This window comes from Suillus fuscotomentosus (genome assembly GCF_016647785.1).
Source record: "Suillus fuscotomentosus strain FC203 chromosome Unknown F5891scaffold_1, whole genome shotgun sequence".
In the NCBI taxonomy this organism is placed as follows: Eukaryota; Fungi; Basidiomycota; class Agaricomycetes; order Boletales; family Suillaceae; genus Suillus; species Suillus fuscotomentosus.
Window position 1 is genome coordinate 969,948 of NW_024539513.1, and position 25,171 is coordinate 995,118.

Consider the following 25,171-nt stretch of genomic DNA (forward strand, 5'->3'; position numbering starts at 1 on the left):
GTTTGGGGGTGGTTTGGGGATGGCTGTTGGAGAGGTATTGTTGGGACCCCCTCCGGAGGTTCATTTTTTTCGGTAGAATTAAAAACTAGCTTTTCGAAGTCTTCATGATCAGATTCCACTGAGTATTGAGTACTGAGTACTGAGTGATTAAATCCGGGTGATGGCAACAAATTCAATGATAATAGTCACTTCCTGTCTTTCGATCGAGACAAAGTCAAAGATTGAAAGCCAATGTTATTATGAACTAATTTGAATGTGGTTTAACGAGTCTACAATAAATGTTCTGCTAGATTTCCGTTCGGCCGACAATATTTCCAACATGTGACGAAAAAATTCTACGCCGGAGGGGTGGACCTGGGAGAAGCTCCCAAGACCCCCAATTTATAAGTGGCCTGGGAGCAGCCCTCTCCTGAGATGAATTGAGGACAGTACTTAGTATGGATTATCGGTCCTGTGCAGAGCCGCTCTGATGACTGGGCGCATATTATTGTCCTGGACCAGGAACACGGCGATAGACCCTGCGTTGGGATTTCAACCTGTTTAAAGACAGTGTGCATGACCACGGTGGCATACAATGACATGAACGTGATGTGCTGTCTCGGAGAAGACCGCGAGGAAAATGGAGACGAAAGGAACCCTGCTTACATTGATGCTGGCAGCCTGTGTAGAAGTGCCTGCATTAGTAAGTCGCTGGAAACCCTGAAATGCGAGTGAACATCGAGCTCACTAATGGAGCATTTCTTAGACCAGAAAAGTCCTGAGATGCCCGGCAAATTTAAATCTGAACCAGCTATCATAATGTTGGGCTCCCATGCATGGGTTACCGATCTGGTCGAAAAGCCTAGGAACCGGTTCAAAAACAAGAGCAAATAAGTGTGAAAAACTTTTTCGTACCTCAACCTTAAATACGAGAAGGAGCAGACTGAATAAACTGGAAGCAGGCTTTGAATTCTTTCTTGCAAGTCTAGTCTCTTCAATCATCGTAAAAATGATTATCCCCTTCATTACTGCCGCCGCCGTCCTTGCCACAGCTGTACAAGCCCACTTCCAGATGCAATATCCTATTCCACGAGGTCCTTTCGTCGAAGACTCAGAACCAACGTTCTGTGGTGAGCGCAACATAGTCTAGGTCTGTGTACATTGCTTCATCTGATTTTATGTAGACGGTTACAACGATGCTGTAAATAACCGTACCGTATTCCCCTTTAGTAACGGGATCATCAACATGAACAGCGAACATCCGTTGTGGACAGGTAGGTAAAGGGAAGCCGCTTTTTCTTTGCAGAAGTTGATCATTTACAAATACAGCGGAGGTCCTCATCTCGACATATCAAGACCCAAATAACTTTAGCTATTTTAATTCTAGCTCTGGTTATCAGGTTGTAGTTCCATTCTTCCAGCAAAGCGGGGAGGGATTGTACTGTTTCCCTATCGATATCGCTGCTGCAGCAGTGAATGTGTCCGGAATTCAAGATGGCGCGAATGTTACCATCCAGGTTCTCTTTAATGGCGGTGACGGTAATCTCTACCAGGTAGGCAGTCTTTTTCCACTTATTTTTTTATGAACATGATTATTGAAACGAACATTGTGACAGTGTGCAGACTTGACTTTATCTGCTAACTTGACGGTTCCGCCGGCTAACGCCTCATCCGGTTGCACGAACGTATCATCTTCTACGACTTCTACTAAGAGCAGTGCTGGTAAAGGGGTAGAAGTTGGAACAGGAATCATCGTTGCAGGAGTGCTTAGCATGGCGATGATGCTACTTTCTGCTCTGTGAAAGGGTAGTAAACGGCATCTTCTCGAGCAGGGTGCTTCAGCACTGCTTTTATGTATGGATACCGTCTGACGCACTTGGCCAGATCTCAATGGCCCACGTAATTTCAATTGAATTGAAGTTTACATAAACTCAACTCAACATCTTGGCGGCTTTTGCTTATGTAATTTATATTGGATGACTAATCCATGTCCATTGAAAGATATGTTTTGAGCTCAACTTCAGCAAACCTAGACCAGCAATTTCCCTCTTGTTTCTCACCACAACATCATGTCCGGTCTAGATGATGACTACGACATACAGGATCCAATTCAACAGGAAAATGAAGAGGAGGATAATGAGCAGCCGTCACAACCGAGGGCAAATGAGAAGTCTCGAGGATCCATTTATGACGCATTAGATGACGAGGACGAAGAAGAGGAAGACGAGGATGATGAGGATGAGGAAGATGAGGAACCTGGAAGGGACCGTGGGCGAAAGCGCGCAAAGGTCCGTGCCCTTGTTGACCTGCGCCGCTGTGTGTATTAATCTATCGCAGCACCGGCATAGACGTAGTGCTGTGAATCGTTTCCTTGATGTCGAGGCCGAAGTCGATACCGAGGAGGAGGAAGAGGAGGAGGAAGATGAGGCAGGTGGAGGTATGAGCCATTTTGCTAACTCGTTCATGCTCTCATAAACAACTCATTATCCTAGATGAGTTTATTGCAGATATTGGGCCGGAGGGCGATGAAGATGACGTGAATAGACGCGCAGCGGTCAATGCGCGGCTGGACAGGCGAGAAAGGGAGCTGAATGATCAAGATCTGGCTAAAATTGCCCAGAATCTTCACGAGCGCTATGGTCGAGCAGCAGTGCGGTACACGGGAGACATGAATGAAGTACCGCAGCGCCTGCTGATGCCATCCGTGCATGATGCAAGCTTATGGCAAGTTCGAGTCAAGGTGAGTTTCTCGGGGATTCTTCCTGATTACTGAGGCTTGAATTACGTGGCAGCCTGGTCGCGAACGCGACATCGTCTTTAGTCTCATGAGGAAAGCAATTGATCTCGAGTACACCGCTCAGCCTCTCTCGATCCTATCTGCATTCCAACGTGACTCGCTTCCCGGTATGGTATACGTCGAAGCTCGGAGTGCCCAGCAGGTCAACCAGGCTTGCAAGGGTCTTGTCGGCGTGTATCCGAGTCGCGGCATTGTGCTTGTCCCCATCGAGGAAATGGCTAGCTTACTGCAAATCAAGAAGCAAGACCTTACCGTGACTCCCGGAAGCTGGGTGCGCATTAAGCGTGGCAAGTACCAAGGTGATCTTGCACAGGTCATGGACATCACAGAGAACGGCGAGGACGTTGGACTCAAATTCATTCCGCGTATCGACCTGAACCCACGGGACGAAGCCAACGTTGATGGTCGGAAGCGCAAGAAGGCTAGTACTGGATTGACGACGATGCGACCGCCACAGCGGTTCTTCAACTATGAGGAGGTCGTCAAAGTTTACGGGCGCAAACAGGTCTCAAAGCGGAACCAGGTTTACGTCTTCCAGAATGATACATACAAAGACGGGTTCATCGAGAAGGACTTCAAGCTTAATGCTCTGCAGCTAGATAACGTCAACCCGACACTGGACGAGATTACGAAGTTCAGCCGAGGGCAGGATGGTGCCGATAACGAAAATCCGGTGGATCTGTCGATCATTGCGGAGGCGTCACGGAAAGCTGCCATTGCCGTGCTGCAGCCCGGTGATCATGTCGAGGTGTTCGAGGGCGAGCAATCTGGTGTCTACGGTGTCGTCGATTCGATCAATCAAGATGTCGTGACCGTCACAGCTATTGGCGTTGATATCGATGGTCAGAAGGTGGATGTTCCTGCGCGCAGCGTGCGGAAACGCTTCAAACCAGGTGACCATGTCAAGGTAATGACTGGTCAGAACGCAGACGAGACGGGGCTTGTCATCTCGGTAACAGACAACGTGGTGACTTTCCTATCAGATATGTCAATGCAAGAAGTAATTGAGGTTTCGTTAACTCTTATTTGATTGATATTGATATCCTCGCAGGTTTCCGTATTTTCCAAAGATCTGCGTGAGGCCGCCGAAGTCGGTTCTGGAACTAACGTTGTTGGCAACTACGAATTGCACGACTTGGTCCAGCTTGAGTAAGCCGATCATTCGGCATCCCTGCATGTACTTATCTGATTATTGGTATACAGCTTGCAAACTGTTGGTGTCATTTTCAAAACCGAGCGAGACTCCTTCCGTGTTCTTGACCAGAATGGTCAAGTACGATTGGTGCAACCTCACCAAATCTCGATGCGGCGGAACTCTGACCGTGCCATTGCCACGGACTCTGAAGGTCACGAACTTCGTGTACAAGACAATGTCAAGGAGATTGAAGGGGAGGTCAGTCTCTTCTCGTAGCATCTAACAATCCCGCGGTTTTAACGTTTTTACAGGCTCGTAAAGGCCGAGTGTTGCACATTCACCAGTCATTCTTCGCCTTCCTACACAACAGGGACATCATTGAAAATGGCGGCGTATTCGTAACCCGGTGTCGCTCCCTATCATCGCTCGCTCCAAAGGGTAACCTCGTCAAGCCAGGGATGGACTTAGGCAAGATGAATCCCACCGCTGCTGGTGGTGCTCAAGGTGGCATGGTTGGCTCTGGTGCAATGGGGCGCGGGCCACGAGACCGTGACATTGGCGCAGTCATAACAGTCGTCAAAGGCAATCACAAGGGTTACAATGGTATCATCAAAGACATTAACGGTACCCTGGCGCGCGTAGAGCTAAATACTGGTAATAAAGTTATTACCATCGAAAAACAAAAGCTGTATCGGAGACTGTGAGACATTTGCTGTCTGTCGGTGTTTCTCCTGCTTACCTCTAATTACAGTCCGGATGGCAAACTTCAGCCACTTAGTGCACCCTACCATCAACAAGGCCAACAACGAAATATGGGTCCCCCAGCCGGAGTGCCCAGTCGGACCCCGAATCCATATACTGCTAGCCGTACCCCTGGTTGGGGGGGTCGGACTCCAAACCCATTTGCCAGTGGGGATGGCAAGACACCTGCATGGAACGCCTCGTCACGAACGCCAAATCCATATGTTACTGATGGCGGCAAAACCCCCGCATGGAATGCCTCGTCACGGACGCCGAATCCATACGCTGGTGGTGGTGATGGCGGTAAAACTCCGGCATGGAATGCGTCCTCGCGGACACCGAATCCCTATAGTGAGCCATCGTGGGGATCAGGCGGCTGGGGTGGTAGTGCATCGCCTGCACGTCCAGCAGACTCGAGCTGGTCGTCTTGGGTGAGTTCCTCTTAAGCTTCAATCTGATTTCGGACTTATTAGCAATCAGAACGCACCAACGCCAGCTGCTGCGGCAACCCCTGGGTTCTTATCTGCACCGACCCCTGCTGCCTACACAGGTGCACCTACACCAGCAGGTATTATGAATGACCCTGGTTCAATGTCTGCACCTACTCCAGGTGTTTCGGGTAATGAAGATGACCATGACTCGGACTTCGGTACGCATGATCAAAACAATTGAATGCCTTCTATTTACACAAGGAATAGGTTTGGTGCTACGTGACCCCTTGATCGCGAACAAAAAAGTGGTGGTGGAGATCCGAGGCTCGGAAGATGCAGGATGGCTCGACGGAGATTTGGAGCTCAAGAGGGGTTATGTCTCCTCAGCCTTTGCGTCATTGTCTGAGATCACAGCACTGTTCCACCCTCTGGATTCGCCAGGGGGCCCTCCGGTTCACGTACCGACAGTCTACCTTCAGCCTGTCCAGCCAGAGGAGGTAGAAGATCATGCTCTCGTTTTGCGCGGAAACCACAAAGGCAAGCATGTTGTCTTAAGAGAGAGTGCAGGACATGGAGTTTGGAAGGTGTCGCAGTTCCAGGACCCGAAGGCATTCTCAATTGACGAGGAGTTGTTGGTGAAACTTTATCACGTTTGATTGAGGATATGTTGTTTTCACTCTAGTTGTTTTGCTGTTCCACTGGTTCCATCTTGTATAATTCCATTTTTGTCTCAGACAATAAAAATGAGTGATCTAGTAATAGATAGACCAAACACGTGTACTCTAGAGTGGCGTCAGCAGCAGTGCTTGAGAACATTACTAGTACTTCTACAGCCTGAGCGCTCTCTGGCTCTAGTTACTAGCCATGGAATCCAACCCATCAATTAGCATATCGACAATACGAACTTTGCACGTTCCTCAAGAAGTACTGGAGAATATCCCAGGACATTCCCAGCCGTCATCACCACGGTCAAGCGCCCTGGCGACTTCCCCAAACAGCCCTTCTGAGTCGGTATCCTCATTACCTTCTGTCGGCTCTTCATTCTTCTTTTCTTCCGCGGCTGCCAGTCCACCGCGCTTCCAGCCTCAGTCTAATCACTATGCACGGGACTCTAGTACACAGGGGCTTATCATACCGTCTCTGACCCTACCAGCTCCATTGCGTTGTCCCACTCCTTTTGGAAAAACCCTTGGAGACCTGAGGTTGCTAGTCGTAGGGAATGGTGCCGATGACCGTGAGCTGGTATCCAATATACTCTTGGACGACAACGAAGATGTTGTGGATATTAGTGGATGGGAGGATTTCGAATACGGTTCGATTTTAAGAGCATCCACAGATTGGATCGAGCATCGAGATGCCCACGGACTTGAGAAGTTCGAACCTGCAAAGAATGTCGAGATAATATCCATCGCACGACACGAGTTCGATGATAATGTACGTCATAATACGCATGGTGACTCGATTCAAGTTAACCTCCCCCCCAGTTAACGAAATCTTCCATATTACCTGTTATCCAGTCGCCATTTCACTCAGTATCTGAATTAATTGATCCCCGATGTCAGGCATCTGCTGCTCTGGCTAACTTAATTGCATCACCGTGGTCGCCATTGCATACCGCGCTCATTATCCTATCCAGCTCAGGTGAATATCAGTTCCATGCACTGGCTGCTACTTCTGACTTTTGCATTATACAGGCCCGTCTACTTCTGAGGACGGCCCCATCGACTTACTTACTCCACATATCCCTGTCATACTCATGCGTCGTGGTCCAGATCATACACATTTCCCTTCGCGCCCCCACATGTCTTCATTCAGGCCACGTTCAACAACTGCTCTTCGAAACGGCCTTTTTCGCTCACCAGAGACGCTTTCTTCACTACGATTTGAGGCAGCAGAGCGCTTCCTTCGCTGGCGTGAAGTCGAGTGCGCCGTAGAGGGAATAAACGCATCGCATCGAGAAACCGTTTCCCTGTCCTCCAACGCACCTTTATGGAACAAGGCGAAATGGGAAGCAGAATGGGAATCTCGATTGTCCCAAGATGTCGCTATTTCTTGCGAGCGCGAAGACCCCGTGAGGGTTCCAGAGCAGCAGTGCTTTGATCCACTGCACTTATCATCACTAATTTCGTTCTCTTTGTGCCTCCTTGATCCTGCGACGAGATTGCTCAGCAGGAGCGTTTCTACCTTTGTCGATAAGTTGGCAGATAGCCAGGTCAGGATAGCAATGATGGGCAGTTTGTGTTTGGGAATTGGGATCGGGATGATGATACGATGAGGGACGGCATTTCAGAAGGCAGTTAGTTTGTCGTGAGGAGCGTGCAGTTCGCTTGATTCTCGTACACATATTTGCGTTAAATCGTAATATCCGGTTCATTTCACTATTACTTACTTACTGCGCATCTATTAGTGGTAGTTGGAGTGCACGATTCAGAGACAAATCAGCGCGATTCAGAGGGGGTTCAGCGATTCAGTGCGCGATCTGGAGACAACAACCGCGTGAAAATTGCTGGGCAGAGGCACTCGAGAACAGGGTGCTTAATTAGGAGGAGTATTCATTCTGAACTGCAAGATTAGATTTGCGAACATATTCATGGTTCTGTATTCTCCTCCAATAGTCAGAACTCCAATGAACGGACCACGTTGTGGAACACATCATAGTACGAGCTCAAGGACGTAAACGATCATCCACATGTCATCCCGCCGACTTTACTTGACACCAAGGCGAGCGATAAGGGGTCTGCCTTGGCATGCGGTGACAGTGATCATAGTTGCAGCGCGGATGCGACGCTGAAGGCGATGATGTAAAGCTGGAGCTTAAAACGATATTTCAAATGTCACGGTGAATATAACCAAATGCGAGTGAATACACTTGATGTCGGGGAATTCATAACGATCAAGTTGGTCAGGCAGAGGTCAGCACCGCACCAACCGCTGCGAGTAGACACGGATTGGAGCATAAATTTGCAGGAAGGCTGTTGCAAGTGGTGTATCTGTGGGCTTATCGACTGACCGGAAAAAAATTGTCCAGGTGGGCCTCGGCAAAGATAAGGCTACTTTGTGTGCCTCGGGTATTGCAGATTGTGCCAACACGATGGCGTGCATGATTGGCGAAGTGGAGCATGGAGGATTACCGATATGCCACGTTTAATCAGGATGGCATACCGCCGTATTTGGCCTTACGCGAAAGAGAGTAAATCGTTGAACCGCTGCAGAGCCATGAACAAAAACAAATGGTGGAGCCATTTCCCGTTCCGGGAGCCGCGGCAAAGAGCTCACTAGCGTAAAGTCACTGTAGATCATAAGCATGCATATCCTGCATTGTCCCGACAAGCGATAGATATTGAAGTTGCCGTTGATTAGTACCATCGGAATATCACACATATAAGCACTGACCACCGAGATTATAGGTCCAGGAACTTTCGGTCCATGATACCGAATGACTGTATCATTCCCTCGATTTTACCGCGCAAAAAATGAGGCCGAGGTACGTAGAGCACCTTCCAACGTGTGAGAATACCTCAGCAAAAATGCATAATGTAGAACGAGGATGTCTTGCCTGTCGCCGCGTTCTGGTGCAGCATGTCGGTTCTGATAAGTTTTATCGAAGAAAACGTCAAACAGCACGAAATTGCCGCTGTGCCCTGATCGCCTTCCTCTGTCGGTGTGCCTCATGTATGAGTCGGTACTAGGAATCGGAGAATAGATAAGGTAGATGAGTCTGTTCTGAAGCAATTTTTAATGCACGAGGCCCTGTTGGTGGATAGTAAGTAAGTACCGTAATACCCTGTAGCACCGCGGTACTTAAAGTCTCGGTCATTTTGAAGCTCCCACCGTGACTGCATCCTCCGAACCTAACAGATATAAACAACGTCGGCGAGCGAGTCATTGCTTTCTCAGACTCTCAGGCTTTATATAAAACTTAAAAGCCCTTTATCCAAGCTCCGCGGTTTGATTCTACTATTTGGACGAGTGGATCCAGTGCTCTTCTCTGTAAACCAGTGTCAGTCCAGGGTGTATAATCATGATCACCTTATCGTGCCTCTCATTCCCGGCAGTATGCGAAATTTTCATATCGAAGCAATCTCGTCGAAAGTAATCCCTGGTAATTCTGGCTTCATTCGTATGAGAATCACATGCCCGAGCACTGCCCGAGAAGATCTTGCGCAACCCTGCGGCATGGTCGGATATTCACTGGGCACCCGTCCTCGGCTACGCATTCAAATTCGAATGACGCTTCAAACGTTCGTGCACGGGGATCCGATATCAGTATCACTCATCAGCATGACATGTTCGAAGAATTACTCCCAAGAAACGGGCCGTTAGATGCAGTGAAGGTTCCTATCTCGTGATGACAGCCCCATCATGCTTCGAGCGCCTTGTCTCGGCCTCATTTGATCTTATCTGAGCCGTGACGAAATCAGCTAGACTTATTCATGCTTAGCCGTCTGTCGCGCAGTCAGCGCCCTTACCGACCGAGTGGCAGTGCCGAGCAAGGTCTTATATCAATCCGAACAGCGTTTTCCTCATGTTAGCGCGTCTGTCAAAGGCATCGGGGTTACGTTGACCTTCTTCGCCGCAGCCATGAAGTGGTTCTGTCGAAAGAACGAGCAATCTTGGGAGGTTGTCGGTTGCGAGTGTATCGATCCTGTGCCAATGATCGATGATGGCGATGGTGCGTTGGTTTGGTTCTGGGCCTGTGAATCATTTCCCATCAAGCTACTCCCCATCCCAGAGCTCGATATCTTGCGTGTCACAGATACGAACACGTGTGGCACATACATCTTTGACCTCGGGAAGCGTTCACCCCAAGGTTCTGATTACTGTAGAGCGGTGCTTTTCGCCAGGCAACAGTTGTTTCAAGAGATTGTGAAGAACGGTTACAACATGTTATTGTTGGAAGGGTGAGTGATTCGAGTGTATACGGCATTTAGAAGTCGCCTGATTACACCTTCAATGACAGCTGGACGCTAACTCTTTATCGCAAGGGAAAGTCGCATCGTATAGAGGTACAATATGCAGGACGACCAGCATACATGTCAGGCAAAGCGCCACCGTTCCGCCCTCCACCGTTCATGGCCGTCTTGGAGTCGCAGCATCTTTTTTCGTAATTTATTGTCCACAACTGTATCTGCCGCCGAGAGTCCAGGCCATCATATATTTATCCCATCGTGTATTTTTTTCTGCCTCATGCTGTCCTACCACATCTTTGACATCCTAATTCGTACATCCTTGCTCTACACGCCTGCTGGTCGTAAGGAACATGACGCACCATATCCAGAAATGAAGGTCTTCGCAAGATGTGACGATCCCAGAGGACTAAGGGGTATCAACGATTCATCGTGTATTACCTCAAGCAATTTGCAAATGTAAACTCTTAATTTTGGTGGCCCCTCGTGGTAGGGTTCTTGCCATCAGTGGGACACCTCGGAAAGCGGAAAGGCCCAAACCAGCCATAATTCAGTTCGGCCTCTGGCACGTATATAATCCAACCGCGTCACAGAATGGCGCCGTAACTATCAACACTCAAATAACTGCTCTCCTACTTCTCTCAGTCTTTATGACTATCAAGAACATCTTTTCTCCACCAACTCTCATGGTCCGAGTCTGCAACCGCGTCTTATCCGACTTCTGTCATAATCATCTTGGTATACAGATACATCACGACCCCCAAAGTCATGCACTGGAGACAGAACGCGTCGAGAGCTCGTCCGGGCCGGCGCGCACACACCCATGTTTAGCAGATTTGAAACCAGCAATCGTTGGTCCCAGAGTAGAACACAAGGACGAGTTCACCTGCAAAGGGGGTGTTGATGCTGGAAGACTCGTCAATCTAGCTCGTAAGGGTTTGTATTCGACAGCAAAGGAGATGGGCGGTAATGTTCTCCTGGAAGAAAAGTCAGCACATCCTCTATCTTTGTTCCATTCGCTGCTAACCTACGCCATTAGATGGGACTGCGAGATTCGGCATCCTAGATACCAGCGCCGCGACCAATTCAAGGTCACAGTGAGTGTTCCGTTCCGTGTCAATTAGTAACAAGATCGATCCTTCCTATAGATTCATTATTCAGCCACGGTGGCTCGATCATGCTGGCCTGATGCACAGAGACCTGTTGAAATTGAAGCAGCCAAAGGTATCAAGGGATTAATGACTGTTATAGATCGTCATCCGGAATTTTGAGAAAATTTTGTTGTTAATCCACGGACAGCATGGGTCATCATTGAATAATGTATTCTTAGCCGAGAGGATTCGGCAAATCACTGTATACCTTAGGTCAATACTAATAGCAGGGAAACATGGGGATAGAAGATAGTTATGTAGCACCACATTAGTAGTTCATGTATATGACGTACCAGCACAATGGCATATACTTGATTTCGATACGAACACATTTCAAGGTCTTCGATATTTGTGGCATGGATCAAAAATGGAAAAATTCAGTTTGCCGCCTTCTCGATCTTGCTAGATGCCCGGCTCGCATATCCGGTCCAAGACTGGCAAATATTAATAACCTGCAAAAAATCTCGGGTAGATCATGGCTCACCTCATCATACAATGCCACATTTTGGACACCCAATAACTTCAGTCCCAACCAGAGGACCCCCGCAGTCATACCACTTCCACAAGATGTGGTGATTGGTCGTTTTCCTTGGATGACGGCTTCCGCGTGATCGCCTACGTGGCTCACTAATGCATTCCGTAATTCGGGAAGGGATAGGAAGGTGGAGTACTGCACGGAAGAATTAGGAATAGTACGAGTTTGCAGGAATGCAGTGAATGGCAGGGAAAACGAATGAGGAATGTGACCGGATGATAAGCCAGCCCGCGGTTCTGACTCTGTGCCTAGGAACCTACGAGCGTAAGGAGCCGTAAGCTTCGTCCGTGAAGTTCGCTATTAGTCTGCTCACCGACCACGGGAACGAGCGTCAACAACAAGCTCGACGGCTGAGTCCGAGTGAAGATCCGTAAATGAGTTTGACACCATTTGATCGTAGGCTGTTGGAGGCCGCAAGCTTGGACGACATTGGAGGATAGCGAACATGAAGTCAACTCACACCGTATCATTCCCTTATCGAAGACAGGAGTGGGATAAACGGATTTCCTTGCACGAACCGGCGGCTTAGCCTCAATTGGAAAACCCTCTGCCTCCCAACGTGGCAGACCTCCGTCGAGGACACTAGATTTCTCGTGGCCAAACGCTCTAAACATGAAGAGTGCACGTGGTGATGAAAATACTCCATGCGTATCATATCTGCGCAATAATATAGTTCAAAAGTATGCTTTGATGGGAGAAGTGTGAAAGCGCACAAAATTACATGAGAAGTGGGGTCGATTCCGAATTCCTCTGTTGTGGAAAAAAAAGAGGATTAGGCAATATCATTCCAGTCTCCAAGGCAGTTGGTCATACCGCAGGCATCGGTAAAGCGACGTTCACTCGGAATCATATGTTTAAGGCCGAGTTCATGGGGAGAGGACACCTCATCCAGGTCTAAAAACTGTGCACCAGGGATGCGCTTCTCTTGAAATTCTTCGTTGGCCTTCCGCGGCGAATTGGGCATGAACCAGCTAGAGTCCAAGATCGATACCTGTTTGGTGGCACTATCAGTAGGAGATTCAGAAAGAAGCAGTTGCTGCAGCTGCGATGGTGATAACAACAATGGCGTCGACATTGATCTTGAAAAGGCCCTCTTCACCGTCAAGGAAGTAATCGGAAAGCGTTTCCCAGCTGCATTCACGCCATTCCGTGTCAGCAAGGCCAGCAACATGGCAGTTGAAATTTAAAGAATAATTTTTTGAATTTCCACACTTGATTTCACCATGTAAGTCCATATTGGGCGGTACTCATTAGGTGCTGACTGTTGTCCGTCGGTTCACCAAAAGTACGACATGCCATCCGACCAAAGCACTTGGTTGATCGCAGTACCGCAGGACGGCGATTCCGAGGGTCTCCTACCAGAAATCACAAACAAGCTCCCTCAGTCTACGGGAGTAGCAGAACTTGGCATTCCCTCATTCAAGGTCTTCATTTCGTACTCATCGGGGCAAGGACCAGGCATCTCATGAATCGTCGTGTAGACAGGGACATTAGACTCCCTGATCGCCTTGTCAGAGGAGCTGCCAAAACAAGACGCGTTTTTTACGGCGACAGTCGCAAAGATTGTGGATACACTCCGCAACTTGCTGAACAACGACCCGGCCAAGCTTGCCCAACATGTCCTTGTAAATGAGCGCACCGTCGACTACTACCTACTTGGGGGTTGGAAATGGAACGAAAGTCGATACGGGGTACAACGAAGTCTGCGGGAAATGGTTGATATCCTGAATAAGGTACTTGCCGTGCATCGTTCCTGCAGGGGAGGTACTCATTTACGCCCAAGGAAATGGCGTCCATAGACAATGTGATGAAGGCCAAACTAAACAACTACAATCTCGTGAAGGGCTCCCTAGTTCAGATGCAGCGTAAGAAAACGTGAGCATGAACTCTAACACATAGCCCTCCAAGCAGCGCTAACCACTCCTCAACACAGCGGGAACCTCTCTATACGATCCCTCGTCGGCCTAGTATCCAAAGAGGACATCATCCAGGACTCCGAATACCTGGAAACATGCCTGGTTGCCGTACCAAAGTGGGTACTCCTACATGAACACTTGTTGACTTGAGCAATAAAATATTCGCCCCAGAATCCTCGTAAAGGAATGGAACTTAAAGTACGAGCGACTGACTAACATGATCGTTCCCCGTTCGTCATCGTATGTACCATCAATACCTCTGCGCAAAGACTCACATACCTTCTCAAAGACTCATAGCATCAGACAGCGAATACACCCTCTTCGGCGTAGTCGTCTTCAAACGCGTACACGACCAGTTCGTCCAGAAATGTCGTGAAAACAAGTACGTCCACTCACCGCACTCATACCCGCAATAACACCCCACCAGGTTCATCGTCCGCGAATTTGTTTACTCAGAAGAACAAATAGCCAAAGAAGGAGAAGACCTAGAGGTAGCGGACGCAACAGAGAAAGAGCTCTGGGTAAGAGCCCACCATCACCATCAGCAACCCCCTTGTTCTCACCGTCTCTACAGACCGAACTTTTAAGATTATCTCGGACGTATTTCTCTGAGTCTTTCCAGATCTTCTTGCATCTAAAGATCCTTCGGTTATTTGTCGAGAGCGTGCTTCGGTACGGTCTACCCGCGAATTACGTTGGCTTCGCTATCAGAGTGCGTTGTGTACCTTGGACTCGCTTCACTTCCATTTACAATAAATCACAGCCCGAGCCAAAGTACACCAAGAAGACCCTTTCAGTACTCACGAACCACCTCAGCTACCTCAGTCCCCGTTCCTCGGGCCGTGCCCAGAAACACGGCACAGCCGACGAGTTCGCAGGAGAGTACCAGTCCTTGATGGAACAGGAATTCTTTGATTTCGTCTTGTACGAGGTACCATGGATCGTGCTCTAATAATCAATGTTCCCCCCGAGGACCAAGTTAAATAGTTCTATTAGTGGAAGGATAACAATATGACCAGCCCACTACTGTAGAAATATCATTCGATATAATGTACAAAGAACCCGCGAGCGAGCGAGCAGCAACCACGTATAGGACACAGAGCAGCGGAACCGATAAACAAGTAGATCGATGATTGTAGGTAAGAAAGGACAAGGAAAAAAAACAACATCGTTGAATGTGGGTTCGATTGTGTGATATCAGTCATGATGAGTGCGAGATGTGGGAAGGGAACGTAGAGAAGATCTCCTGGTACATTTTGAATAGATCCTGGATAGTCCCTGAGAGACCGACGCTGATTTTGCGATCGCGTGCGAGCGAGAGCAGAAGAAAACAAAATAGAAAAAAAACGATACAGATGCAGCAGTTACAACCCGAGATTCGACATCACCCTCGAAACCTCATCAACAACATCAGCATCACTCCTCATCGCAGCACGCTGCGACGACGAGCCAATGACAGCCGACGACCGCGGACCATATACGCTCGGGAACGACGGCGCCGTAGCACTCGTCGGACTAGAATCCCCACCCGTGCCTCCACCCGTCGACGTCGTAGGCGACTCAGGCTGCGGCAGCCTATTACTCGCCTCTGTGATGCGCGAGAGCGAATATGTGAGGTCGAGCGACTGTGCCCGGTTCTGCAACGATCGGGGCTTGCTGATCTGTTCCTTAATTTTTGACTCGAGCAGCGAGTCTGACCCGCGCTTGAGCGCATCTTCGGTATTTCGTCGTGTACCAATCCCCGTGCCCTGGGTCTGTGTCATTAAGGGTGTGGGGATCGGAGATAGGGGACCTACGATCGGGGGTAGCGGTGTCCAGTAGTCAAGGCCCGTTCCTGGCGGACCATATGCTGATTGAGAGTCTTCATGCTCCTCTAGATCGTATATGTATGCAGGAGCATTGAACAATGCTTTTACGTCCGGCGATGAATTTGCCATCCTCAACCTCCGATCACCTAGTATCTCCGAACGGGTAAGTTCAACGGATTCTAAAGATAATTGTCAGCATCTAAATAATAATAAAAACAACAGCGAAAGACGCTCACCATGCCTCCTCGCAGTCGACAACACCTTGCTATCAAAGTGCGGGAACGCCTCCGCAAACGAATCACCCCGTTTATGCGTATGTGCCGTAGGCGACGGGTACACATGGACATTGTGGTTCAGTAAGAACTGCTCCAACAGCTCCCTTGCTGCAAGCAAGAAATCCGAATTGCTCCTCTGACAATGGAACTTGAACGAGTACTCGCCCACGTCCCCGACCACGACTGCGCTGGAGGACGACGCGGAGGCGCCATTGGTGGGGCTCGGCGTAGGTGCTTTGACGTTCGGGGTGATGACCACTTGGAACTCGCGCTTGATGCGCTCCACAAATGTTATGAAGTCGGCGGATGCGCAGACTTTGGGAAGATCAGCGCTGGGCGGGACTGCCATGTCTGCTTCGAAGGGGACGTGTTCCTGCTTTGACGTCAGCACCAAACTCAGCATAGCAAAGAACACGTACGAGCAACATCGCAGCAGCAATCTGAACCTGACTCTCGGGACCAAAAATCGTCACTACATCTGAAGCCGTCTCCTTATCAGGGAATCGTACACGCGAGTTGGTTTTGGTTTCAATGTCGTGTATGAATATCGCTTTCTCGCCAAGTAGCGCGCGGTGGTATCGCCGGGGAATCGATAGCGTCTCGTTCACATAGTCCTTGTCCTGCGCCTCGTCAGCACCCACCTCCCAGATGCCATATAGAAGTGATGGAAAATAGATAAAGGAAAAGAGGGGACAAACGGGTTATGGATAAAGCCGGACGCACCTTTGGATTCACGATCTCCATCACCGACTGCTTCAAGTTCTCCAAGTTGATAGCGTTCTTCGAGGGTGTCCTTGCCACGACATTATCCTCATTGTCATTGTATCCTCCCAGAGCAGCAAACTCTTCTGCGTTGCTAAACTTGACATACACCCCATACTTTTTCATTATCCGCTGGATGTTCCGCCCGCCAATGCCGATGATGCGCTTGTGATACGCCTCGGGTACATGGAAGGATATCTCCGCCGGAAGCTCTTCTTGCAAGAGAGTGAGACCAGTGAGTACGGAAGCATCGTTACCAGAAACATCAATGAGGAAGTTATGATCGTTGAATGTCTCAAATTTAATCTTGACATTCGTTGTCTGCATGATTTTGTTGATCTTGCCATTCTTCTTCCCTGAGATGAATTCTCGGTGCTCATTGGCTAGCTCGACTTGGAAACGAATCTCGTGATGGAATGCCTGCACTGTGTGAGTACATGCACAAAATAGGGAAATCAAGCGTACCTTGACGATGTCCAATTCTAGAATCATGTTCACCGCAGCGCGTACCTCATACTCCAGGCCATGCATCTCGAAGCACATGCTCTTGAACACAACTTCCGCACCAGTTGTAAGTGAGATTTGTTTCAGGAGCGTGGTCACTTGGGAGGAATTGAGGGTCGTAGGTGGGAGGAGGACATTGAATTGGATTGGTAGGAGCCAGAAGGAGGCGACGTAGTATTGGCAGGCCTAGAGGTACTCAATAATATGAAATAAGAAGAGAAGAGGACGCACGAGTTGCATGATAGACCGAATTGTACGCTGTACGTTCACACGGTGGTCTCCGAAGACGGTGATGAGGCTGGCTGAACTGCCAATAGGCGGGAATTGGACAAATGTGGCATTGTCACTCATGATAGACTTGAGGTCTTCGGCTCGGTCGAGGACCATCCAGTCGAGTTTGCGAGGGACAATAACGGTGTCACGGGAGATGACAGATTTCCTCTGTAGACAAGTCAGAGAGGTACAAGGATTGGATGAGAGACGGACCTTGTTGACTGACAACTGATACAACATATCCCTCGCCCTTTGTACTCCAAAGAACTCGCCTGTGATCCATATGATGTTCTGAGGATGACGGGCTGCAGGTGTAGATGTCGCATTTGGAATGATATCAGGACCGACCAATGCCTGCAAGGGCGAGGGGAAGTAAATGTTTGTGGCGGTCTCCTCCTGGATGCTCTGGAGAACGTGCCTCTTCCGACCTGCGACGATCGCGTGGAGCTTCTGGTCGATCTCGCACATTTCGGAATGAAGACCGCTCTAAGTGCATTAATGGGTCAGGTAAAGGTGAACAATTTGAAGAAATGGGATTAACGGACGAGTTCGTCTAGCATGACCAATAAGCGGACCCTTGCTAATTCCGTAGCATCGCCCTGACCAGTGATGACGAGTTCGCAGACGCGTTCTGTTTCTAGACCGCTCCAACCTGCACTATTAACGCCGTCTGGGGGAGTTCGACTGCTTAGGGTGAGAGGGGAGTTTACTACTGCGATGTGAGCTAGAGTAGCGCCTGCGATGTCGTCCAGTTTACGACGGACGTCTGGTTTGAGGGTTGGTTTTGAGGAAGGAGCGTCTAGGATGTCAGCGCGAGCGACTTTGATAGCTGTGCGATGCTATTGGGAAGATAAGATGAGGATGAGAGAGAAATAATAATAAAAGGAGGACTGACTTGAACTGGACAGTCTTTAAGTAGCATACCACGAGCAGCCATGACCTGTTGGTAGGGTCCTGAGATGTAAAAATTTGAAGCTCGGTGAGCGTGGTCTGCTGGTAGGTAAGAAATGTGTAGGTTGTGGATTGACATTGCGTGTATAGCGAGTTTGTCTACATCTTCGGGAGGTGCAGGGTCTGGTGGGAGTGAATTTTGAAACTCTGGGTGAATATGGCGTGTGCGACGTGGATGAGTGAAGGAAGTTGAGTAGATGTCCATTGTGTAGGAGAGGAAGAGGAGTAAGAGGGGTATGTATGTTTCTGAAATTTAATAGGAGGGGTAAAGAATTACCAAGTTGACTTGTTTGTTATATTGATTTAAACTGGTATGAACTGAAATAAAGAAGAAAAATGAAAAAGAAACTAAACAGGACGTTAACGAAGACGAGGAAGACGACGACGAGTGCTTGCACGACGTTGACGACGTTGAGGACAAAAATGCACGCTGGGTTTCAATTTCATAAAATTACAAAGAGTCACTTGGACTGCACAGACCAACGGATGACTAGGACTAGCTAGGGTAGACTAGTCTACACCACTACATCAAATAACTGTTCAAAACAATTCTTTCCTATGGTATTAAAATGCTTGTATGGCTCAGAACCTGGTAACTTTTCACCGCATAAATAACAAAAATGTTGTTTACACTTGATGCAAGTCATCTGCATATTGCGGGGTAAGGGGGATTCACAGGAACTTTCGAATCCACTCACATGATTAAACCCCGCACTCTTCTCCACTCGAACCCCGCATCCAGGACAACTCGTACAACATCTCGATATCCACTCACGGTTCATCCTCTCCTCCTCATACTTTAAGACAAGTCTCAAAACATTCCTTTTACCCCACCTCCTCTCAATCTCACAGCGTCTAGCATCGCCCTCTTCTAACCTCATATACTCCATCACAAACGACTCCGTCACCGCCAACGGACACTCGCTGATCGGCCCATGCCACGTTCGTCTACAGAACGCACAAAACACAAACTCGCACCTCGCACACGTACGTAACCGTGCCCATCCACTCTCTTCGTTTGACTCTTCTGGACTCGGTACAGCCGTCTGGCACGCAGGACAGTGCACCATTCCAGGATCCCGCTCTAACACCCTCTTTTCTCTAAGCCACTTCCACCTCTTCACCTCTTCTTCTTCAACGACTCTTACTATATCTTCCTCACCAGCTTCTTGTCCCGCCTTCACACATGCAGCATCGGGACACCCGACCCGTCCAATATCGCCCTCCCTTATACACGAACTCCAGAAATCTGTTAGACACGAACGGCAGAATACATGACCGCACGCAAGTCGCACGCAATGCCTTCCTTTGTGTGAAGACAGACAGATCGCGCAGGGAAACGATGTTTCAGCAAATGCAGTATCTTGGGCATGTGTATCGTACGATTCAAGCAGCGGAAGGAGCGCCAAAGGGGAGGAGTTGGCTATCGTGATGTCACCGGATTCCAGGAACTCTCCTCCACTGATGAATGCTACCCAAGTATAGAGAACCCCTTGCGAATCATGCGTCCACATTCCAGCGAGCTGAGTCTGCAGGTCACTGCTCGGATACCAACCATGTGTGCACGTCAGCGACGTAATACGGGGTGATGCACGTAACGGATATTCCGGAGGAAGAATCAACGCGAGCAAGAAAGGCGGGAGCGCAGTAAGCGGGCCCGTAGTGGGAAAGTGACTTTGGGGTGGAGTAGAAGGAACGATGGTTACACTCCGTGCGGGTGACAGTTCTACCGGGATCTCTAGCTTGATCGCACGTCCAAACGGCCCAGCATCGTTAGATATACATACGTCTGGAAAAATTGACTGCTCTTTACCAATCAATTCTTGATTCCGTACTTCAACTCTGACTCAGAACGCACCTTTAGCACTTCCCACTCCTCCTCTTGCATCATAATGCACTCTTTATCGGCAATACACCTCTCATGATCATCACTTGCGATACTTTCCCAAGGACCTGATAGCATCAAAGAGGACGTTCAAGGGAACCTAGGGAACTTTCCACGAAGGGTGTAGTGATGTCTGAGTCACGTGCATTCGTATCAATCCGTTTCTCGCCTTGCCATGACACTGAGTCTGCAAATTGCAATCCTGTAGCATACTTACATAGTAAGTAGCAGACAAATCCTGCCAGACCCGCCTACTAATATTAGTCAGCATTTAACCTTTGTGCTGCCTTTTGAATTTGAAAACGAACTTGTCTTCCTTCTTTCTAAATTTTATCACATGAAAGTCTGACTCACTGGCTGCCTCTCCAGGCTATCCCACTCGGCTTTGATCAACTTGCAATTACAAGGGTCAGATACCTTAAAGTCGGTCAAAGGTAATGGCAATGACTCATGATCATCATCATGAAATTTTTATGCGGAATGATTGATGATGGCCGGTCCAAGGGCTCAAGTAAGTCGCCCACTATTTTAATATTTTGTCTACATCATATATGGGCAGTGCACGGGTCTATCGATGTCGTATGGTTCTGAAAAAAGACCCACGCGATCTTTTTGTCGCTTCATGGATATAACGCGCCACACTTTTTGAACTATCTTTTCAGCCTCTTTTTATTTTCAGCCACGGACGGACTCGCGCTGAAACTTGTCTTTTGCACCCTGTGAAGAACGACGCCATGAATTTGATCGCTCCGGACTTCTGGATGGACAGTCGGGCCCGTCGTATGCGGAAATAAAAAGATCTTGACGATCTTTTTGTCACGACATATAACGCGCCACACTTTCACGAAACAACTTGATCAGCACATCTTTCCGCTGCTGCGAACTCGCGCTGAAACTCCTCCGTTTGAGCTTCCGCGAAGAGTATATGCCACAAAGTTTTTCATCTCACTGTACGACAACAAGTATTCCGCATAGTTGCACGTTGTTTGCAGTCGGGCATTTTTGCGATCAAATTAAACATACATTTATTGGAGCTAGACGATCTCTCAGTGCTCAGTGCTGGTCCGTAACATCTTCCGCGTATCTAACCTCGCCTTGTTAATCTTCATTCTAGCTGCTGTTAACACAACTTTACCACCAGAACTGGAAGTTCATCGTTGACTTGAGGTAGTCGGTAACTACATGCGATCTTTGATTTCCTGCTCGAGGTACTCACTGATCGCAAAAGATGACACGTTCATACATTCTGAAATGCCGAGGATATCAAACAGTTTTTTTGGTAGAATCACGTTGCTGTCGAGCGCTGAGTAACTAATCAACTGAACTCTTATCTGCACGTTGAGAAATCGACGATGTTTCTGGTCCGACATAGAGCGGCCTCGCTTCTTTTCCTCGCATTTAAATTCGCGTTTGAATTACGTCTAACATTGTTGCTAACCACCATCCTTTGAATCATATCCGCCGTATCAAGATATGACCCTTACACGTACTTAGCCTTTTCATTTTACATACACGAACACTCCTCCTACCATGCGTCATACACGTTTCCTATTGACTCTCCGTCCCAATCAAACGTATTAATTCCTCCTCTCGTCGAACAATCTCCCTCAGTCTTTTTGAACCAAGACTGAGGTGAGCTATCTTATTGACATCCCTACTCTACTCTTACTAACTACTACTCTACTAGTTCTGTTCTCGCCCTTAGGTATGGTCCATAGTTACCCTTTAGTCTTTTTGAACCAAGACTGAGTTCTGTTCTCGCCCTTAGTTTCTCTAGTCCGAGTCTCTTCACCTTTGATAGGTTATGAGCCCTGGCTCAGACTAGGCATACATTCGTTTCTCGCTTCCACTCGCCTTATCTGAGCCTCTCCGACCTTTTCCGAACTGGAACAAGGTCGCCCTCTATCCCCGCTTGACCTGCGGATCTTATCCATTCCCTTGCCGCCATCGCCGCCATTAACGCCTGTCGTACCAACTCGCTCGTTACCACACCCATTGAATCTTCCCATTCTATTGTCGCCATCGCCGACACATCGTTCGACACCTGTCATGTCCACCATATCGTCGTCCAACATCCGGATTCCAACATCTTTTCCTCACCCTCCTCTGGACGCCAATGGCTCCAACTACACCTCGTGGGTAACGACCATGGACCTTTGGCTCTCGCTCTTCAACCTTTGGCGCCTCCTTTCAGGAGATGAGAAGGGTCCTCCGCGCCCAACCAGAAGCACCACTGAGACTGAGGCTGACTTCAACAAACGCCTCGCGGCACATGATGCGAGCGCGGACGTCATTTCTTTCCGAGAACGCCAAAGCATAACCAAAGGACTCCTTGGTATGACGGTACACTCAAGTGACCTCATCCACTTCATGGGTGTCACTGATCCAGCCGTCATCTGGAAAGCGCTAGAAGACAAGTATCAGGCGTCTGTTGGCATCCGCTTTACGAGCCTCATGGGCCGTATCTTTGACCTTCCCAAAGCATCTGATAGCGACTCTCTTACCAAGACCATTAAGGAGATCACGGACATCAAGGCCCAATTCAAGGTCATTGAATCCATCGAATGGAAGTGCAACGAATATACCCTTGTCCAAGCGCTACTGCGTGCCCTTCCCGACTTCTATGCGCCGCTTTCCCAGCTCATACTCCATAGTGCTGACGCCAATACCGGGAAGCTAACGCTGGAAGGAGTCATCAGCCAGATCAGGAACTCGGAACAATATTATGCAAGTTTCGGCTCTGCAAACCCACATGCGCACCACACAGCCATGGCTGCTAGGGTGGCGAAAGCAGGTAAACCTACTGAGCGTGCCAAACCGAAGGATTTTGACGCCTCCAAGGGAGATAAATGGGAGTTGTCGTGGCGCTCGACGTGCGGATCTTGCAAGCGCACAGGCCATATCTGGAACAACTGCCGTGCTCATCTAGCAAAATCCGACTCATCAAACACGTCAGCGTGCATTCCCCCCTCACCTTCACAAGGTACTGACATATCAGTTCCCCTACCAGGACAACCTGACGGCATTCCATCGTTTCTTCGTCTTCCTACACACTCTGCTAGTTTCTCTAATACGAGCACTATTTCTTTTCAATTCCACGTAGACTCTGCCGCCACCGCACATATGGAATCCAATCACTCCCTCTTCACTCGCTACAGAACTTACAACCCTCCATTAATCGTGAAACTTGCGAATGACGATACTGTTCTTGCCCCAGGTTGGGGATTCATCACGCTAGTGCTCGACGGAAGACATGAGTCTATCGAACTCCCTTTCCTCCACGTACCAGACCTACGGTGCACACTGATATCAGTGTCTGCTCTAGCGTCGGAGGGAATTTTCTTCGAAACGGATGCTGAAGGAGGACAAATGCGTCGTGCTGATAAGACTGTGATCGCACGTGTGGAATGCTCTGCCGGTCTATACTACCTTCGAGCCAAGCACACCCATACGGCCTTTGCCACCAGGTCCACCTCGGCTACGCCATTACCACTAGCTGTATGGCATGCACGCATGGGCCATGCCGCAAACTCCACCTTGCGCAAAGCTGAGAAGGTTGTATTAGGACTGTCACTTAACCTGTTAGACGAGTCTACAGGACCTGGTGACCACATTGACTGTCCGTCGTGCCTAATGGGCAAACAAAAACGATTGCCGTTCCCGTCTCATGCTCGACACCGTGCAACGCACGTCGCTGAACTTGTTCACACTGACGTTTGGGGACCCGTCAACACTGCAACCCCGTCCGGCGAAACATACTTTGTTGCCTTCACTGATGATTTTTCGCGTTATTCCACTATCTACCTCATTAAGCACAAGAGTGAGGTACACTCGCACCTTCTGCGATATATCGCCTGGATTGAAAACCAGTCAGGGCAACGAGTTAAACGCCTCCGCAGTGACAACGGTGGCGAATACGTCTCTCACGCTACTATTGAATTCCTGCGTAGTAAAGGAATTGAGCACGAACTTACGATGCCTCATACAGCCGAACAGAATGGTGTTGCCGAACGTGGACACCAGACCATTGCCACCCGAGCATTAAGTGCCCATCACCAGAGTGGTTTTCCTCGTTCGTTCTGGGGCCACGCCATCCTCAACTCAGTATACATCAAGAACTTCCTCCCGTCGTCAGCTACTGACAACAGAACGCCGTTTGAACTCTTCTATGGTGAACTACCAAATGTCTCGCACCTACGTCCGTTTGGCTGCCTCGCATATGCTCACATCCCAGACGACAATCGCCACAAGTACGACTTTGTTTCGAGACGGTGCTTCCTACTGGGGCACGTCAAAGATGCGGGATATCTTCTATGGGATCCAGCGACACGACAGACGGTGCGCTCTCGAAATGTCCTTTTTGATGAAAAATTCTTCTACGGCACACCCAACTCAGTTCTCTCGCCCCTCGTTGAATTACACAACCAGCGCATTGCAATGCAGCAGCCCACCCTCGCATTGCCACATGATTTGCCGATATCAGAAGACGGCTTCAGAACCACACGACCTGGAGAAGATGATTCCGGTATTACACTACCAGGACCCAGTACCGTTTCAGTGGGAGTACTTCCGACTTCTGCTCCTCTCATCCCCGAACCTCCACAGCCATTCCCGCAGTCGAACGACAATGTTCTCCCTGTCCCTGCTGAAGTTCCGGTAGAAACGGTACCATCTCCTGAGCCACGACGTTCGACACGTCAACGCATTGACGCGCGACCAGCAGTCCCAAAAACTGTTGCCATCCCAACAAAACATGTCCCAGTACAGCGGCGTTGGACTTATGTACCGGTCACTGTTGAGGAGGAGGTTGTTGAAGAAGAAAATCTTAGTATTAGTGCTACCCCCGATGTCACCATTGAGCACTCCGCGAAGCATGTATCCTTGGCGGACAGCAACAAGATTGATGGACGGAAGCTTCCCCCCAAAACGATAGCTGCCGCTCGCTTGTCAATGGATTCGGGTCATTGGGAAAGCGCAATGAATGAAGAGTTAGCTTCGTTGGGAGAAAAAGGAGTGGGTGTCTTAACACCACTCCCATCAGGGAGAAAAGCAGTCGGCTCACGGTGGGTGTACTCGCACAAGTATGACGAAAATGGCCAGATTGCCCGCCACAAGGCCCGC

General features: G+C 48.9%; 9 protein-coding genes across 9 annotated transcripts; 6 read left to right on the plus strand and 3 right to left on the minus strand.

Moving 5' to 3' along the window:
• The first annotated feature begins 900 nt into the window (after positions 1–900).
• F5891DRAFT_993023 (uncharacterized protein) lies at positions 901–1,983 on the plus strand. Its single transcript, XM_041378228.1, has 5 exons — positions 901–1,109; positions 1,164–1,253; positions 1,309–1,532; positions 1,596–1,812; positions 1,864–1,983. Exons 1-4 carry the CDS (start codon positions 989–991, stop codon positions 1,779–1,781), a joined length of 621 nt encoding a protein of 206 aa, XP_041234010.1. The 5' UTR covers positions 901–988; the 3' UTR covers positions 1,782–1,812; positions 1,864–1,983.
• Positions 1,984–2,003: 20 nt separating this feature from the next.
• F5891DRAFT_1273049 (uncharacterized protein) lies at positions 2,004–5,868 on the plus strand. Its single transcript, XM_041370119.1, has 10 exons — positions 2,004–2,267; positions 2,317–2,416; positions 2,472–2,719; positions 2,772–3,776; positions 3,828–3,925; positions 3,980–4,169; positions 4,223–4,611; positions 4,663–5,083; positions 5,133–5,301; positions 5,351–5,868. The coding sequence occupies exons 1-10, from the start codon at positions 2,049–2,051 to the stop codon at positions 5,737–5,739; spliced, it is 3,228 nt and encodes a 1,075-aa protein (XP_041234011.1). The 5' UTR covers positions 2,004–2,048; the 3' UTR covers positions 5,740–5,868.
• Position 5,869: 1 nt separating this feature from the next.
• On the plus strand, positions 5,870–7,591 carry F5891DRAFT_993027 (uncharacterized protein). Its single transcript, XM_041378229.1, has 3 exons — positions 5,870–6,517; positions 6,568–6,724; positions 6,778–7,591. The coding sequence occupies exons 1-3, from the start codon at positions 5,948–5,950 to the stop codon at positions 7,356–7,358; spliced, it is 1,308 nt and encodes a 435-aa protein (XP_041234012.1). The 5' UTR covers positions 5,870–5,947; the 3' UTR covers positions 7,359–7,591.
• A 1,944-nt stretch (positions 7,592–9,535) lies between these two features.
• On the plus strand, positions 9,536–10,230 carry F5891DRAFT_13877 (uncharacterized protein). Its single transcript, XM_041370628.1, has 3 exons — positions 9,536–9,755; positions 9,816–9,984; positions 10,044–10,230. The coding sequence occupies exons 1-3, from the start codon at positions 9,665–9,667 to the stop codon at positions 10,189–10,191; spliced, it is 408 nt and encodes a 135-aa protein (XP_041234013.1). The 5' UTR covers positions 9,536–9,664; the 3' UTR covers positions 10,192–10,230.
• A 548-nt stretch (positions 10,231–10,778) lies between these two features.
• On the plus strand, positions 10,779–11,246 carry F5891DRAFT_917474 (uncharacterized protein; the record flags this gene model as incomplete). The annotated part of the gene is made up of 3 exons (XM_041373732.1): positions 10,779–10,978; positions 11,030–11,087; positions 11,139–11,246. Coding segments are annotated over 3 exons (366 nt in total), but the record flags the coding sequence as incomplete, so codon positions are not given.
• Positions 11,247–11,518: 272 nt separating this feature from the next.
• Positions 11,519–12,751, minus strand: F5891DRAFT_1124226 (Rhodanese-like domain-containing protein; the record flags this gene model as incomplete). Its single annotated transcript, XM_041363870.1, has 6 exons — positions 11,519–11,575; positions 11,626–11,932; positions 11,990–12,077; positions 12,137–12,333; positions 12,390–12,426; positions 12,490–12,751. 6 exons carry the CDS (start codon positions 12,749–12,751, stop codon positions 11,519–11,521), a joined length of 948 nt encoding a protein of 315 aa, XP_041234015.1.
• Positions 12,752–12,968: 217 nt separating this feature from the next.
• Positions 12,969–14,544, plus strand: F5891DRAFT_937321 (ATPase V1 complex subunit C; the record flags this gene model as incomplete). Its single annotated transcript, XM_041374092.1, has 9 exons — positions 12,969–13,100; positions 13,158–13,409; positions 13,460–13,551; positions 13,610–13,708; positions 13,764–13,832; positions 13,882–13,974; positions 14,020–14,113; positions 14,167–14,304; positions 14,356–14,544. 9 exons carry the CDS (start codon positions 12,969–12,971, stop codon positions 14,542–14,544), a joined length of 1,158 nt encoding a protein of 385 aa, XP_041234016.1.
• A 412-nt stretch (positions 14,545–14,956) lies between these two features.
• On the minus strand, positions 14,957–18,370 carry F5891DRAFT_938119 (cytoplasmic protein; the record flags this gene model as incomplete). The annotated part of the gene is made up of 10 exons (XM_041374151.1): positions 14,957–15,340; positions 15,389–15,579; positions 15,637–16,048; positions 16,095–16,295; positions 16,399–16,857; positions 16,903–17,127; positions 17,173–17,382; positions 17,428–17,700; positions 17,760–18,053; positions 18,110–18,370. The coding sequence occupies 10 exons, from the start codon at positions 18,368–18,370 to the stop codon at positions 14,957–14,959; spliced, it is 2,910 nt and encodes a 969-aa protein (XP_041234017.1).
• Positions 18,371–18,596: 226 nt separating this feature from the next.
• Positions 18,597–20,302, minus strand: F5891DRAFT_993052 (uncharacterized protein). Its single transcript, XM_041378230.1, has 3 exons — positions 20,024–20,302; positions 18,864–19,967; positions 18,597–18,812 (listed from the first exon to the last, which is right to left on the minus strand). Exons 1-3 carry the CDS (start codon positions 20,126–20,128, stop codon positions 18,681–18,683), a joined length of 1,341 nt encoding a protein of 446 aa, XP_041234018.1. The 5' UTR covers positions 20,129–20,302; the 3' UTR covers positions 18,597–18,680.
• Between the last annotated feature and the right edge of the window lie 4,869 nt (positions 20,303–25,171).

Coding starts and splice junctions, on each gene's coding strand:
- F5891DRAFT_1273049 (XM_041370119.1), top strand. CDS start 2,049: ATGTCCGGTCTAGATGATGACTACGACATACAGGATCCAATTCAACAG. Junction 4,612..4,662: donor CAAAAGCTGTATCGGAGACT/GTGAGACATTTG, acceptor CTCTAATTACAG/TCCGGATGGCAAACTTCAGC. Junction 5,084..5,132: donor ACTCGAGCTGGTCGTCTTGG/GTGAGTTCCTCT, acceptor ATTAGCAATCAG/AACGCACCAACGCCAGCTGC.
- F5891DRAFT_993027 (XM_041378229.1), top strand. CDS start 5,948: ATGGAATCCAACCCATCAATTAGCATATCGACAATACGAACTTTGCAC. Junction 6,518..6,567: donor GACACGAGTTCGATGATAAT/GTACGTCATAAT, acceptor CCTCCCCCCCAG/TTAACGAAATCTTCCATATT. Junction 6,725..6,777: donor CATTATCCTATCCAGCTCAG/GTGAATATCAGT, acceptor TGCATTATACAG/GCCCGTCTACTTCTGAGGAC.
- F5891DRAFT_993052 (XM_041378230.1), bottom strand. CDS start 20,128: ATGCTATCAGGTCCTTGGGAAAGTATCGCAAGTGATGATCATGAGAGG. Junction 19,968..20,023: donor AGGAGTGGGAAGTGCTAAAG/GTGCGTTCTGAG, acceptor GGTAAAGAGCAG/TCAATTTTTCCAGACGTATG. Junction 18,813..18,863: donor AGAGTGCGGGGTTTAATCAT/GTGAGTGGATTC, acceptor CGCAATATGCAG/ATGACTTGCATCAAGTGTAA.
- F5891DRAFT_993023 (XM_041378228.1), top strand. CDS start 989: ATGATTATCCCCTTCATTACTGCCGCCGCCGTCCTTGCCACAGCTGTA. Junction 1,110..1,163: donor CTCAGAACCAACGTTCTGTG/GTGAGCGCAACA, acceptor GATTTTATGTAG/ACGGTTACAACGATGCTGTA. Junction 1,254..1,308: donor CGAACATCCGTTGTGGACAG/GTAGGTAAAGGG, acceptor TTACAAATACAG/CGGAGGTCCTCATCTCGACA.
- F5891DRAFT_13877 (XM_041370628.1), top strand. CDS start 9,665: ATGAAGTGGTTCTGTCGAAAGAACGAGCAATCTTGGGAGGTTGTCGGT. Junction 9,756..9,815: donor AATGATCGATGATGGCGATG/GTGCGTTGGTTT, acceptor TCCCCATCCCAG/AGCTCGATATCTTGCGTGTC. Junction 9,985..10,043: donor AACATGTTATTGTTGGAAGG/GTGAGTGATTCG, acceptor CTTCAATGACAG/CTGGACGCTAACTCTTTATC.